This window comes from Bombus vancouverensis, chromosome 2 (assembly GCF_051014615.1).
Source record: "Bombus vancouverensis nearcticus chromosome 2, iyBomVanc1_principal, whole genome shotgun sequence".
Lineage (NCBI taxonomy): Eukaryota > Metazoa > Arthropoda > Insecta > Hymenoptera > Apidae > Bombus > Bombus vancouverensis.
Genome location: NC_134912.1, coordinates 20,271,765 through 20,287,955, shown reverse-complemented (window position 1 = coordinate 20,287,955; position 16,191 = coordinate 20,271,765). Strand labels below are relative to the sequence as shown.

At 40.0% G+C, this 16,191-nt stretch overlaps 1 protein-coding gene across 7 annotated transcripts in view; it reads left to right on the top strand.

Annotated features, from left to right (window-relative positions):
- The window catches only part of LOC117157886 (protein O-mannosyl-transferase TMTC1), a 278,211-nt gene that overhangs the window by 135,021 nt on the left and 126,999 nt on the right, over positions 1 to 16,191 (top strand). For all 7 annotated transcript variants that reach the window (XM_076625790.1, XM_076625788.1, XM_076625789.1 and 4 more), the window contains exon 3: positions 16,075 to 16,148. In XM_076625790.1, coding sequence (XP_076481905.1) covers positions 16,075 to 16,148 — 74 coding nt within the window. The remainder of the gene's footprint in view (positions 1 to 16,074; positions 16,149 to 16,191) is intronic.

Genomic DNA, 16,191 nt, shown 5'->3' with positions numbered 1-16,191 from the left:
AATAATGACTTGCTCGAGGAAAATCTTTTTCGGCAGTGGAATATCATATTCCGTATGGCATGGTGTCCCGATGTCGATTCAAAGGGAGGAAGGTCGCCGTGCAAACGAAAAGAAGCGACGTCCATCCACGAGAAACGAGTTTAGATACCTCTCCTCTCTTCGAAGATAGTGCGTCCTATGCACTACCTGTGCACGGATTACGTCAACGGTCTTGGATTTTGTCAGCATGAATATTTTACCTTTAGATCCCGCAAGCTCGCGCGCGAAACCCGGAAGGAAGATGCCAAAGATGAATTTTTACCGGTGACAAGGAAATGCTTCTCGATCAATTATGCATGTATCTGCAGCTGCGCACCGCGTAAATAAACGCAAATCAAATTATCTCCGGAAACGAAACGAGACACTACGATTTCGCGTTGAATTTCTCATCGGGATTGGAATTATACATCACTGTGTATTAAATACCCAAGTATGAATTTTTAATCATTCACAAGTTCTATCGATCCTTTGTCTGAGAAAAAGCTTGGTATCCGAAGATAAATTTGAAAATGCTTTTTTTTTCTTTATTGGAGATGATTCTTTACCGAGAAATAACGCTGTACTTCGTGTGCGCTACCATAATTTCGCTTATGCTCGACCCTATAAAATAGAGGAGAGCGCCGAACTAATAAACTACGTTACGTTAAATCCTCCGCTAGGAAATGGGAGAAAAATAGGAAGTAGAGGAATTATTACTGAATGTTAGCGAGTCCTTAACGGAATGGCCAAATTACAGCGAGGGCAAAGAAAACTATTTGCTCTGGTAACTATTTTCGTTGGTATTCAAACCCGTTTTAGGTAGGTAATTGTCGAAATTACTCGGTTCGTTCGCGCGGAAACACAGCGGGCCGAGACCCGCGCCACCCATCGAGCCCCACACTCCACGACAGAAGTTGCGAATCCTGGTGAACGCTTTTAACAACAACCGGAAGTAGCCAGGCATCAGCTGTCTGAAGTTCCTCGCTCGAGTGTCTAGAGCCTTGATTGCGCGATTCATAACGGCGAGAATCCGACTCGTTCATCCTCTCTCTTTCTATTTTCCGTTTCCGTATATTCGTTTCTTCGTAGTTGCACACGCGCCATAATGCTTTGGCCAGCTTGCCGATTCTTGTTGCTCGCTGCGGATCGCGCTCGTTACCTGCAGCTAAAAAGTGGAATTTATACTGGCGGGAGATGATCGCGCGCGAGCACCAGCTCCATCAACTTGCCAGCAAACGATGGAAAAAGGTATTTTTCTCGAGATCACTAACTCATCCGTAACGACACTTTGGACAAATTCGCTGTTTCCTCCGAACGACTGCGGTTTAAGGTTTTTCCGAAGGCTAAGCTCGTTTCAGGGCGAAACTGCCGCGAAAACGTTTCAGATCGACGTGATTCGAGTAAACCTGCAACTTTTGCGACCTCTCTTGTTAGCGAGTTGTTTCCTCCTACCAGCTTCGTTCCTCCTAAATGGGACAAGTCGAATATCTGTCCGTGGACAGAGTTTGTCGCGTAGGACATTTATTTCACAGCTACTTTTAGTTGTGCTTTATCGATGTTTTATTTGCAATCGCTGTTAAGGCAGATATAGAGATCTTACGGGTTTAGAAATTAAAGAAGCTTTACCTTGGTTATTCCGTTTAGATAAACGAACAGTTAAGGCGATAAAATCTATCGACAGTTCTTTAAACAGATGGAAATTTTTTCTTTGAGTAATTTTATCGACGATTCACTTTATTCCAATGTAACAGTAAATATAATGTAGTCGAAAGCAAAATAGTTCTCCGGCATTCAGAACGTTTACTACGGATGATGTTTATTTGTTCATACGTCGTGTAATGACTGGTTTCAGATCGTTTGTCTTCGCGATACTAGAAGTACAATACCGCGTACCACGTATCGTACAAATCGCTTTATCCCATACGTCCATGTTCTGTCTGAAAAATATAAATTTCCCCAAAAACGGTTCACATCAAAGGGAAACACTCGACTTTTCTTCTACTCCCCTTTAGCTCTATATCCGAACGAGTACGAGTAACGCGAATAACACGAAATTATTAAGCCTGTGCTTAATCGAAACGAAAGAGCAATCCTCTGAAAAAATGGAAAATACTTTCACGTCTAATCGTACAATTCCAGTATCGTAAATCTTGATTCGGCACATGGAAAACCGCGAAAGTAATACCATTCGACTAACTGGTCTGGATGGAAAACAGGGCGATTTCGCTATTCGCTGGTCGAGATGAAAGGCTTCAATTTCGGCGGAAACTATCAAAGCGATCCCATAAGGTTACAACGCGGCATCGTTATCGTCCTTTTTGTCCGTTCCATTCGATATCGCCGTAAAATTCGCTTTATCCCAAAGGAACCGATAGGGAAGTCGAGGTCAAAGCGGGTCGCTCGCGACTATCTAGAGCAACTCGAGGGCATTAGTCGACAAGTGCATTAGTCGGCATAACTCAGCCGCTATCACGACGCTATGTAAATGGCTGAGTTGTTGCTCGGTATTCCGGGATCCAGATAACAATTTCTGCCCGATAACATACGCCACGGTGGACCCTCTCTACGGCATGGTCGGCGAACTTGCGGTAAGTTTTGCGTAACCGTGCAATTTACACTTGGACGTCATAGGAAATTGATTCTGCTCGGTGACGACTAAGATTAGCAATCTCCTGCTACACGTTCAAACGCCTGTATATTCAACAGGCTACTAATTGAGGTCATTAATTAAGCGTGCCCACCAACCGATATTATCCGGCATGTGACTATTTTAATGAATCGTGCTTAATTTATTTTGCTCACTGTCGAGTACGAGAACCAGAGACTCGGATCGAAGATAAATTTGGATAATTGGATGAAACAAGGAGTTTTCGAAATAATATACAAATTTTTCGATTTTCTACGAATGTATGTATATATGTATACCGTAATGGAGTATTTATTTTATTTTGATTTTCTTTTTGCTTACTTAACCGATTTTATTTAATTCGATGTTGCCTTACGTATAATTATATTTACACGTTATTGTGTTCGAATATTTACACAACGTTCATGGATTAAATTGGCCTAAATAAAAATTATATTGGAGAGATAACAAAAAGATAAAATGTGTAAATGTGTAGGTAGCTATATTAAAAATTTTCGGATTATAGTATCGTGTCAATTTGTTAGGGAAGCATGGAACCTTTTTAATAAAATTAACTCGTATTGGCGAGTGGACGTTTCCTTCTTTATACATTTGTCATTATAGGATACGTCTGACACAGCACGATGCGTCGTTTATTCTACTTGTAGTCGCGTAGCTTTAAATTGGATTCTTTCTTTTCACCGCTGTAATTTTTGTTTGCCTATTCTTCTAGATAATAGCATATAATTTATTAATATGGAGCCTCTCAAGAATATCTCTCATAAGTCAATTGTACACTTTGTTTGTGCCTTTGTGTAAAAAGTAATCAAATTACTCTACATTTATAGTGCTTCAAAGTAGAAGAAATGTATTTTTAAATACTGTGTCATGGAAAAGAAAATTAAAATAACATTTTGTACGGTACAGTGAGTAATCTGCTAGCGATCATTTCGTTATTTCTACGCTTGCGACTATGTATAGTTTCATAAAATAATAACGCGTGGAAGTAACTGAGCAAGTGCGTTCTTTATGCTTGAATGTTTACGTCGAGAAATTTCGTAATTCCAGTTCATAGCAACCATACCACCTACGTCGTACCTATGCAATTCAAAATACCCATAGTTCGCTTCTATTCTCTTTGCACCTTTCGAAAATTCCTCTGGTTTCGACAATGGTGAAAAAGTTTCACAAAGTATCGCCAATACTATTACAAACTGGCCAAGCGTTGCAACTTAAAGCACCGGCAGTCTAGCAGCGAGTGTCTGAAACGGCGCACTAGTTGCCCGCGGAAGGAAACTTCATAGAAGCCCGTCTTGACTGGGGTTGGAAAATGGTTTTATGCAAGTTGCAAGAAAAGAGGCCTGCCAACTCCACTTGGGAAAAGGGCTTTGCCACCGCATCTCGCTTTCTTCGTTTCTTCCACCGGCTACCTTCTTCTTTTCGTCGATCCCCGCGTTCCTCTTCCTTTTTCTTCGTTTCCGCCGTCATCGTTTGCCGACCTTATTCTCGAATCGTTTCGCGGCACAATCCTGTGAACTTTCTTTCGTCGATATCGTGAATCTGCAGTATGTGCGCGTGGTTAAGTAATATTCCGATATAGGAATAAGCATAAGAATTCGATTCATCATCGTCTGTTTTTCGATAACAAACGCTCAAAGAAACGTGAATTTTACTTCGATCTCGTTTTATAATCGAATCGTTCCTATGTCAATCTTATTTCACTTTTATCTGTTTTACGAAACTCTCTAAATGCTTCGTATTGATCGAAGTTCAATTATCAGAGTCAACCGGTCAGAATGACAAGTTTGTAATTTCTTCTAGCAATTTTGTCCATTTACCGTGTATTCTTGAAACTTTGAACGATTCTTCCCAAAGTATGTTGGACAAAGACTCGTCCTTTTCCCTGCGTGATGCATTTTTCCATGTAACCTCGCGTTTCAATTTTCGTTTCTTCGATTCAAGTTTTACGTTATAGTCGACTAATTCCAACTCTTCTGTAACACGATAATCCTCTTTCGACGTCGCACATCGTTAAAAATCTACAAAACCCATTATCCCTGTCACGATTTTCTTCTCTCGCGAGAACCGATCCCGTAAACCCTCTGTCGTCGAGCCTGTCGGAAGGATCCACCGCTGCAGTGTCTCAACAATTACCGTCACCACAACCGTTCAAGCGTCAGAACCTATAAACCCTACGGACTTATAAATCCGAACTTATAAATCGACGAACGCACCGGAGAAATTGCTTCGGAGCGACGTCGCGTCGCCGCTTGCTATCTCGTCGCGCGACATTATTGCAGCCGGAAGAGGTATCGACAGAATTACGTATCGAGCGGAAATCCCTTTGTCGGGAAGGCTCGGTCCGTGAACCGGCGAGACCGATAGTGGCGTGCATTCCACCGCGTCCACGTTTTGTTCTATAAAAGTTGCCGAGGCAGTGACCGCGAGCGTTTCTCTCTGGGCTCGCTTTAAGAACGTCGAAGCTTCGACGGGTAATTGGCGGCAAATAGAGAAAAGACCTCGACGACAGTGGCCATTCTTGACGGTCTGGTCATCCTTGCGCCTCGTTTCAGAGTTTAGACGTTACCCGCGATTCCGATTTCTGAATCTTCGGATGACAAAGAGAGAGAGAGCTTTTAGAAGGATCAGCGGCGCGTTAGCGAGTAGCGGAGCGGTTACCGATGTTTCAGGAGAACGAGCGAATGAGACGTATTCTTATGCAAATTTGTTTTTTTTTCTTTCTTTTCTGAACTCGTTGACGACGATTACACTGCAGATGTTTATGCGTGTCTAGAGAATTGAAATCTGTAGAACGAGTCAGTATGTTAATGTGTAATATGTAAAATACGTAAGATACAGAATATATACAAAATACGTAAGAGCACGCATTGTATTAGTATTTACTTTCAAGTAGGTATCGTGACGTATGCTTTAAAAAACTATTTTAATTGTAAAATTGAGTACAAGAGGGTTTGATATAACGGAGCTTGCGTGTTCAGAACAGCGATAAATCCAAGCATGTCAATTTTGAAGTCGAAAAAGTACGTCATTCTATCGATCATATTATAAATTCCCTAGTTCGATGAAATACTGTTATTGACTGACTTCGAAAGGTCGAAAAGAAGCTTGTTGAGATAAAACAGATGAGCATCGATCGGTCGATTTCTACGCTAAAATAAATGCCCCTATCTAACACGCGAATCTTGATATATAGAGCAACACAGAAAACAATAAAAATAGTAATATAGAAATAGTTGGAAGCTCGGAGAATTTGTTATCCAACTCATCGTTCTTTTCGAACGATGTATCACAGAAAGGACGAGTAAAATTCACAGTCAAGACGACTGTGTGTATATATTTTGTAAATTTGAAATTAAACCAGAACCAGAGATTATTCGATTAACCTGAGGGCAAAGTACACGATCCTGATATATCGGTGACTATTTTCACAGGGCGTGCGATATCTCGATGACGTCAGCAGCATCAGGGTACGTGATCGATGGAAGAGCGTAATGCTTCTTAAAGCCTGGCGTTTTTGTCGATAATAATATTCTCTGGGAAAATTTATGCTCGTCAGGAAAATGGGACCGTTTCGCTGTTCCTTTGGAAATGAATGGAACGGCGAGATGAGAACTAAGACAAATCTAACGGAATGTCCCGAGTAGTTAAAGTTAGACAAGAATCTGGTATTACGAATGCCATCTCAGTCGATGTTATAACATCTTATAATACTATGTTCCTAGAATCGATGAAATCTTATAATTCTTAAAATCTGACAGTTGAAGAATTTGTGAGTGACAAGTATATCCTGCACGAAAAGCTCGTCGGAATTAGCTTTCGTTGTTGAGCGTATTGCGAAGACACGTTTAATAAATTGGAATGGTATGAACTGTTTCTTGTGTCGGATGAAAATAGAAGGGACTTGGTTGTAGATCAATTTATCTATACGATATTCTTTGATAGAATCGTCGAATTCTCTGTCACTTTTTGACTAAAGGTGTTGAGAAAGTCACAGACTTCGTTCGTCGCTTTACAGTTATTGAATTCGATAAATAGCTATGTATAAATAGTTTGATAAATACATGGCAGAGTATAACGAAGACGCTGAACATAATATAAAACTACAGAAGACGTTATTTAATAACCTGTGTGTACCTTTGCAAACGATAAGTTGGTAAACTTCTGCATAAAGCGCGACAAAATTTAATTTCCTAGAAACGCATAACGCGATCTATTTATAACAGAAATTCAAAGTCTCATAGTTAAGAAGATAACTAAGAAACGCGGCGTGCGTTCCTTCTTTAAAATTCCATTGTATTAACAATTGAAACGAGGTTAACAGCCTCGTTGTCGCGATGTAGAGCAGAATAGGAGCGGAGACGGAGACAAAAGTAGACGATATTGTCACGTCCCAAACCGCCGCGTTATAAACGCCTTAACGTCCTTAATAAGCTTGTTGTAGCAGTAAGGATTATTGGCCTCGGCGTTCTCAGCCACCCCTTCGTCTTTTCGGTAGCAGTTTTCGCGAATGAAATTCGAGGGAAGGTAACGACGTCGTTATCCAAGGGATACAGTCGAGAATGGAGTTGGCAGCTTGTAAGAAGATGAAGGTTTAATAAAGACCGCTGTAATATTAAAGCAGCGGATTGGCCGCAACGCGTAACCACGAATCACGCGACTTCGCCGTTGCTTTTGTGCAAGCTGCTCTATGATGTGGTAATATCTTCTATTTGGTTAAATTGCATGCCTGTTAAAACCTGCGCATCTGTGAAGGCTTTTCCATTTGTTCCATAAAGGCGTTCAGGTGTAATAGATATGCTGTATATAATATCATACATCTGGTAACTAAAATGGGTCTTAGAGTAAGGACAAGCAATGATGTTTTATTTGGAGTTAAGTTTAGTTTAACAAGCAGTACTCGATACAAAAAACTGATTACAGTATCGTCGTACGTCTTATTATCATACTCGGCTCTCAACTTCCCGATTCATACTCTCCGGCTCCTCCACTCACACTCTGCGGCTTCTCCACTGACTCTCTCCAACTTCTCAACTCACACTCTGTGACTTCTAAACTTCTAATCCTTCACATTCCGGCCGTTCTAGCATCCCTTTGTCTTTTCTTAGGCCCACCACGCACGTGTTCCGCAGACGCTAATTGCCAGGGCCTTTTCTACAGAACTATACAATTGAAAGACCGACGACACATTGATGGACCCGACGGCGCCTCGGCTCTCGCGACATTGTTCATAGTTAACTTGATGTTTCTTAGGCCCTTTTCCACGATACTACATATAAATATCCTTATAAATACTACGTGTACCTGTGCACATAAGCGCGTATTTCCTTTACCTGTACGATATATCACAGATTTTTAATGATCTTACGAGACTGCGAGTGCCAGCGAAAATGGCAAGGTAGGGATAACTATATATATACGGTGGCAACCTGATTCATGCTACGTATTAGAATTCCACGTGAAGACATCGCATACGTTCTCAATTTCGGGAGAAGCGGTCGTTAATCCTCCAGCTCGAGTCTATTTAACGTCTACCGCATCCATCATAAATTTGCATTCCAGGGTCGCCATCGAAAAGCGGCAACCTTGAATACCCGAAATTCTATTTCGATCCTTCCCAGCTTCCTTCGCGTATATTCGCCTATTACAAAAATCAAACACATAAACTGTACCGTACATGCGGAAAGATAAAAAAACGAGAAGGACGTTCTAATATCTTCTCTGGTCTATAAAGGGAAAGTTGAATTTCCATGAAATTCAACTGGTATCAAAGATGTAAGTTATTCATTGCAGAAAGAGGACCCGAAATGCGTATACTTTACCCTGATAATTCCATAAAAGGATAAAAGAGACAATCTCGTATCAGTAATACATTATGTCGCAGTATGTAGTAAAGGTTCGCTTTTTGTCTTTAAAAGCAGATATTTTTTCATTATATTCTACGATATGATAATCCCGACTACTCGCGTCCATTCGTTCAAGATACGATCCAATTAGCAGCCCTGGAAGCAAAAAATTGGGAGTAAAAATGTCGAGAGATTCTGTACGTTTATGCTATCTCTTTACGATGAACGAATATGTGCAATTAAGTCATACGTTTCTTGACAATTGAAAATTAACCTCATACCTGTGTAACGAACTTGAGACATTTAAGAAAAGTGGAGTTTGTCAGTTTCGCTTTCAAAAGGTTCAAATATGCAGTGGCTGTAATCGCCTAACAAAATAGAACCACGATAATTGACTGACACATAGGCAGGTCTTGAATGTGGAATTAATCTCTGGAGAATATCTACTTTTCTCGATAGTCACAGATGCATAGTAAGTCTTTGACACGATATTCCCTTTACTAGTTTCTTATGCCGTCAAAGACAATAAAGAACTTTGTCAGAGGATGGAAAAAAGATCTTAATTGTACCTTTTTGGATTTTATATTTTTATCGAAATTTATTTTTTATTAGACGAAGAAATTGAATTAATCGTGAAATTTTCTGTACTTTCAACGAATTATCAATTCTCTAGTCAGCGATTGTTAACGTAATATTATAATTTAATTGCAGAGTCGTTTGACGTAAATATCGTTAAATTTAGAAAGTATTGAAATCGGCATCGTGCAAAGCGAAAGTAAAAATTATTTAATATACTAGCTACCGAACTGAGATTGTAACAGTCATTTCCAAATTATTCCAATAATAGGCAAAATAATCGTAACACAAACAAGAAAACACTGTGTTACTTCAAATTTCATAAATCACTGGGTTAAGTTGTGTTATTAACATACACAGGTTACTCCTTAATGTCGCTAATTATTAACGCGATATGTTACACGATATGGCGGAATTAATTAATTTCCGGCCATATTGATGTTACATGGCTAACCACATTTGATCCTCCGTTACCACACATATTATATTAATTGTACATTATAGATTAACATTATAGATTATAGATTAACATATTCATATCTATACATTAATAACATATACGTTATCAAGGTACAAAACTTCCCTATAACATCCATAATTTGCAAATAAAATACAAATAAATACAAAATGCAAACATAACGTACAAATAAATATTTATAAGATATAATTCTAAAGAAACGATATGGAGAACTGACCTAGTAATATTCGCGATATCCGCGAGAAGATAACGATGAAACCGGATTCTCTCGAAGTTGACAAGTATCCGAAGATTTAGATAGATCTGCAGAGGTAAACGCGTTACGTGGTAGAGTTGGAAATCAAAGGAATCGACCGTTCCGACGAGTCTGTTTAGCCCTCGGAATTCTCGCGTTAATTACGCGCGTCTGTGACTACGGAAAGGCGCGGGAAAGTAAAAGGAATGCAATCCGATATAAAAGAGCGTGGAGGAGTTGCGAGGAGAAAGCTAGAGGCCGGAAGAAGAAGGGGCGGATAAGCCACCTCCGAGTAACGAGCGAACTGCTACGGAACTACCGCCTCATATAATCAATTAGGACTCTTGAACGAGTGAGATGGTAATGGAGTTGAGCTAAGTACAAACTGGAGCAAACTGGCGTCGACTTGAACGAACGTATCAACCACCGCATCCTCCCGGCTTCGTCTACTTCCATCTATCCGCTTCCACGAGAACCAGCGATCTTCGACAACTCGAGAATTTATTAAGTATCGCGTATAACGCCATTCGTATGATCTTATCCCTATTTTCGTGTGATTCCACGTTCATACTATTTTGCTTGATGAATCGAATAATATAAGAATGACCCGGATATAACGATGAACGTTTCTAAAGAATGGATAGAGGCGATTAGTAGACTTTGTATATTCGCGTAAATCTAGATTTTTATGAATATAACTGGAAAAGTAGGATTCATAATTTTGCAGATTCATATTTCTCTAAACACAGTTAGAGGAGAAGGATCCGCGTAAAACAGATTGGCTTCGCCCTCTGAATATTATAACGAGCGTTACAAGAGTCGGGAGAAGCTCAAAAATTCTCTCGATTGCACAACGTTCGTTTTAATCCGTTTTTCTCACTTGAGGGTAGAGCCGCCACTTAGGTTAATCGTCGGTTGGTGTTTTTTTCGAAATTACCCATTATCCCTGGCCATCAATTCGAGGGACATTGAAGGCGCGTGAAAGAATCTATCACAAAGTGGCCAGAGTAATCTCTGTTATCTTAAGTAGACCCTTCGTTTATGGCTCCTTGGTCCTCGTCGAGGCCACTTTCGACTCCTTTCTCATCCCCTTGACGTTGACGGAGTATTGTTCCACGTCCGAGATTTTCCTCCAAGTTCCTTCCACTAAGCGGATAGGGTAGATAAGAGGACGAAGGACAGGGCCCTCGGAAAATGTCAACTTGTTGTTTATCTTATACCGATTTCGTTTTGGCCCATTTACCTGCGATGAATCTCACGCCCTGAATTGCTATTATAACTCGTAAAACGCGATACGTCGTGTCACTTAGATAATATTGTATTGCCGCAAAAGATCCGAGATTAGAACGGTGCTCGCTGATAGCAATAAAATTGAGCCAACTAGTTTATCGCAATATGCAAACGGTATAATGGATCATACGAGAGAACATAATCAAATTTTATTAAGATAATTTTACTTGTTTGTCTCGAATGTAGGTCTTACGCTCCTTTCGCAGATCTCCCTGAAATATAAGATTCTCTCATATATACATTTTATGCTTCGTTTCCAAATATCGCTTAAACGTATAACTATCAAACTGTAGATATTTATGCCTTTTTGGGAAGTTTAGGATTCCAAAAGTCTACAAAATGCATATACTTAACGTGCAAAAACATATAAAATAACTGTAGAGGTTTATGCGTAGAGGGCGGTTGTTCGGTGAGGTTTGTGGCTGATCGGTACCAACAGGACGTCGACAGGTCGAGGCATCAACGCGATCGTAACACCTCCCGGGCGATCCGGGTGCCAACCGCCAACACCAGAGGGCTACTACGACGACAACGAGTCTGTCTGTCTCGCTATCGGTCGAATATACGGTGTCACGATACAAATACCGCACCTAGCGAGACTCCCTCTACGTCTAAGGCAGGGATTACCGGCCATAGCCTTACTGACGAGTCCACCGGTAGTCCCGGGACGAAACGCGAATTCTCTTTTCATCTGTCTGGGACAATTACCCCCAAAGGTTTAATGGACGAGACTGCTCGTTGTTGAAACCGTCGAATATATTTAAAATGATAAATTAGTATACAGATAATGCTCGCAAAGACGCTCGTACTAACCGATTCGCTAAGACAGTGTACAAGTCGTAGAATAGGATCGCTATTGACTCGTTAATTAGATCGCTGATAATTCGTTGATAACTGATTGATAACTGATCGACAGCTGACTGTAACTCACTTCCTTGCGATCGCGCCCGTTTGTTTGTACTGGTCGGGGGAGCGAATTCGTCTACGTTTGACGGTTGTATGTAGTGGCGACATTGTTTTGCCCGGAGTTTATTTGTTCTTACATTACTTGCAACCTAACGGTCTTGATACTCCGTGGCAAAACAACAATATGATTTGAATTATTCTTTGACTCATATGCCGCTACATAACCAAAGTGATCTGAAACAATCCGACGTAAGCTGAATTTCATAAATTAACTTTCGAACAAATTCTCGATGTTGCCTATGTAGAAACGTACATTTCGAGTAACAGTAGCTTTGACGACAATCGAAGCACATTTCTAATAAGTAACCATGCCGAATGCAATTAATGTTTCATTAAATCGTTCTCCCTTGGGAGAAGAGCTCGATATCTTTCCTGTATTCTTTTCATTTCTTTTCATCATCCGAAGGGAAAGGGATTGATTTATTGCTTTCTGATGTAGCCGGCCACGTTGAAAGTCATATTCATCAATGTCCATCACGGTCGCAATTATAGTCGAAATTTAATAATAACGCGAGCAACTGTATCGGTTTTGCTTTCGTGCATCCTTGAACCATCCATAAAATGTATGAAATTAGCGGATCGGCGTATGCAACGGCGCTTCATTAACGGTGACGTAATTTATTGCCGTACAGGACAGTTAATAATAATGAGAATTTAATGATACGGGGGAAACTTCGAAATTTCCCAGACAAACGTTAATCATTTTTCGAACGCAGAGAATATGCGTATCTGTACATTGTTAATCATGGTGTGCCGCGCGTCAATGAGAAATTAATATAGCTGAATAGAAAGATGTAACGTTTCGATGCTCGACGTTCACCTAATTTCACCAATCGCCGGACCAAAATTTAACGAAATTAAATGTTTCGCGATTGACGATGCAATATGCGTGGAAAGTTCCATCCTACAAACGAGATTAAATTGGAAAAGTGAAATAACATTTTTCCCTAGGAGACTTCCTATCTGATTTTCGAACTCGGACCTGTTTTCCTATATTTGAATGTTTTTAATTCTGTAAAAAGCGTTGTCTGACAAAAAAAGATATGGTCGTTTATTATATATACAGGGTGATTGGTAACTGGTGGTACAAGCGGAAAGGGGGTGATTCTACGCGAAAAAAAGTCGAAAATATAGAATAAAAATTATTTTTTTTAATTTTTTCTTTTTTTCTTTTTTTTTAACTTTTTTCCATCGAGACAACGATATACAGTGAGATCCGTTATAACGTACCGCACGTGTACCGAGCGAAAATTCAAATTCGAATTTCTCGAAAACAAAGCCTCGAACGGAAAATTTTTATTGTATATTTTCGACTTCTTTTTTCGTCTAGAATCACCCCCTTTCCGCTTGTACCACCAGTTACCAACCACTCTATATACAGCGACTATTTATCGTATTATTGAAGATGCACAAAAGGTTTGAATTCTAGAAAATTTTATAAATATTACATTTTAATTATTAGTATTGCAAAGGATTATAACAGAGTTATTTTTGTATCTTTTTATTTAACTTATATTCTGGGAGACTCAATTACAGTTGAACATTTGTATTTCTGTTTAGTAGAGAATTCATCTTTGTTCTATGCACTATTAAAATTTATTCTCCGCTGCAAGAATCGTCGGCGATATTACACACGTACATGAGAATACAAATAGCAACATTTTCATAACTCGCGTAAAATATGTAATCTTTTATTTCTAAATTAATATTACTGTATCTTAAATTGTTAAAAGTAGATGCTAGCACTTGTTAGAGAAATAAAAAAGCTACAAAAAAGGTTAAAGATTGTGGAACCTTTTTTTTCTTTTCTTTAATTGGCACTATTCTGGAATCATCGGAGTAATTAATTACTGTTAGAATGTAATCTTAAAGTTAAGATTAATAATCTGTGGAAGACACAATGTTTATGTTGAAATAATATTAGGTGATATTTATTAAACAAAATTACAGAACCAAATGTATTTAAAATGTAAGTAAGTGTTATGGATTGTTGGCAGTTGGCCAGTTACTGTCAGACTAACTGTACGTAGTAACCCATGGTCCCTTAAAAGATTTTGAATCCCACTCTCTATTCAGTAGTGAGTACGACCTGTGCAAGTGTCCTGTTCAAATGCCTGTGTAGGTGTCTGTATAAGATTAATATCGTTGTATTCCAACAATTACAAATTATAATTTCGTTCTTTCACCTCGTTTAATCGTACACACTGGAAATTTTGATGAAAGGATAATCAAGTAATTGTACGCAATTAATAACAAATAACTCTGACTATATATCGTAAGTACAGTTCGATGTTATAATAGTTGTATAAAAGTTGCATATATTCTGAGCAATAACGTCATTTAAGAGACATATTTGCGACTTGTTTCGCACAATTAACCGTAAATTTCCAAAATATATTCCACACTCGTTCGTTGCGTGTTCCCGCCGTTCGTCTATTTTTCCATCAAACAATTCACAACGTTCGCGACAAGTTGGCATTCGGCGATAGCGGCAAATGGAACAGCGTTACCGCAAACGTAAGCAGGTTATCGCGAAAGTAACAAAGTTGATTACAACTATCGATTAACCGAAATTGAAAATTCGTCTACCGAACCAACAATAGAGACGCGAGTTTCTGCAGACGGTGCGGTGTCGCAAATTAACGCGGAATAGTTGTTACACTGGATGACGGTAGCTGCATGCGCGCGTGCAGGGACCGTGTCGTAGATCGGAAGATCAATTCTGCCGGACCTCGATTCGAACTTCTTCGAAACGATCTCGTTTAACGAACTCTCGTTCGAAAGCTACGAATTAAAAGTGTAGTATCGTGGACGAAAGGCTTAAGAGATATCGGAAGAACCATAAACAATGTCGCGAGAAAGGCTAAGTGCCGACAGGCCCATCAATGTATCGTCGGTCCTTCGATCGAATAGTTACGTGGAAGGGGCCTGCGTGACCCTGGCCACGTGCGATTGCGGAACACGTGCGTGGTGGGGCTAAGACAAAAGACAAAGGGATGCTAAGGGAGAAAGACGAATTAACAATCAGTGTTAGTTGAGAAGCCAGAGTGTGTGAATCGAGAAGTCAGGAAGATAGTGTTGCTATCGTTGTCGAGAGAGTGTGGTCCTCGTGAGAGAGAACGTTGGAAGCGTAGTGACGAGAATTGCAAATCAACTATTTAGTTGTCTTAATTATAGTACGTCATTGTATTTAGTTCACGTTAAATAACCAACGTTTCCCGTTTAACCAACATCTGTTTAATCTATTGTAAATAAACTAATTGTAGTAAAAAATCCTACAAAAGGGACCTTCGGTTTCTCATTTCGAGTGCCCGTAACAGCGGCGCGAGAATCTCAGAATTAATTCGTTGGGTATAGTTGATCGATTCGTGGTAATGGACGATGTCCGTAAATTTCTAGGATGCAACCCGCTGAATGAAGGAGAATGAAAGGAAAAGGGAGCGTTGGTGCGGAACAAAGAAGGATAAAACGAAAAACGGAAGATGCTGAGGCCACCCAGTGGCACATACGAATCTATGGATCGAGGTGATCCTCGAGAATCTTGGCACCATCCGAGCCGGTAGCTCAAGACGATCTTCGGGAAGCACGGTTATTCACTGGTGGCGAACTGTCAATAACTTGGCCAGGCTCTCTTCTCTTTCAATTCGTCCCTGGCCCTTTGGATCACATGGCCGTGTTCCTCGTCGTTTGTCCCGTGAAAGGGATCTCCTCGTTGGCTTTCTGGCGCGTCGTGGCCTTTTCGTTTTACACAGCCAAATCCAATTTCAGTCCACCGCCTACCCTGCAAGATCTTCGCACTGGCTCGAACGTCCATTGTGTCCTTCGATTTCGCTTCTCGGTGCTCGTGTCGAGAATCTACAGATTTACCACTTTGGTATTAATGTTTCCGCGTGGAACCGATCATTCGGGTAGTTTGGTTCTGCGTTTTTAATATTTCCGATATAAAATAATTTGTTTGCGCGATACAGTTTACAGAGACGTTCGTATATCAGATTTTCATGACATTTTCTTCTTGTTTCAGGTGACTGGCATCGTAGGACGAGCAGACGTACTCGCTTGCATCTTCTTCTTATTGTCGTTTCTCGCTTACCATGGGTGAGTGTAATTTTATGTAACAACAATTGCTCCATACAAAACG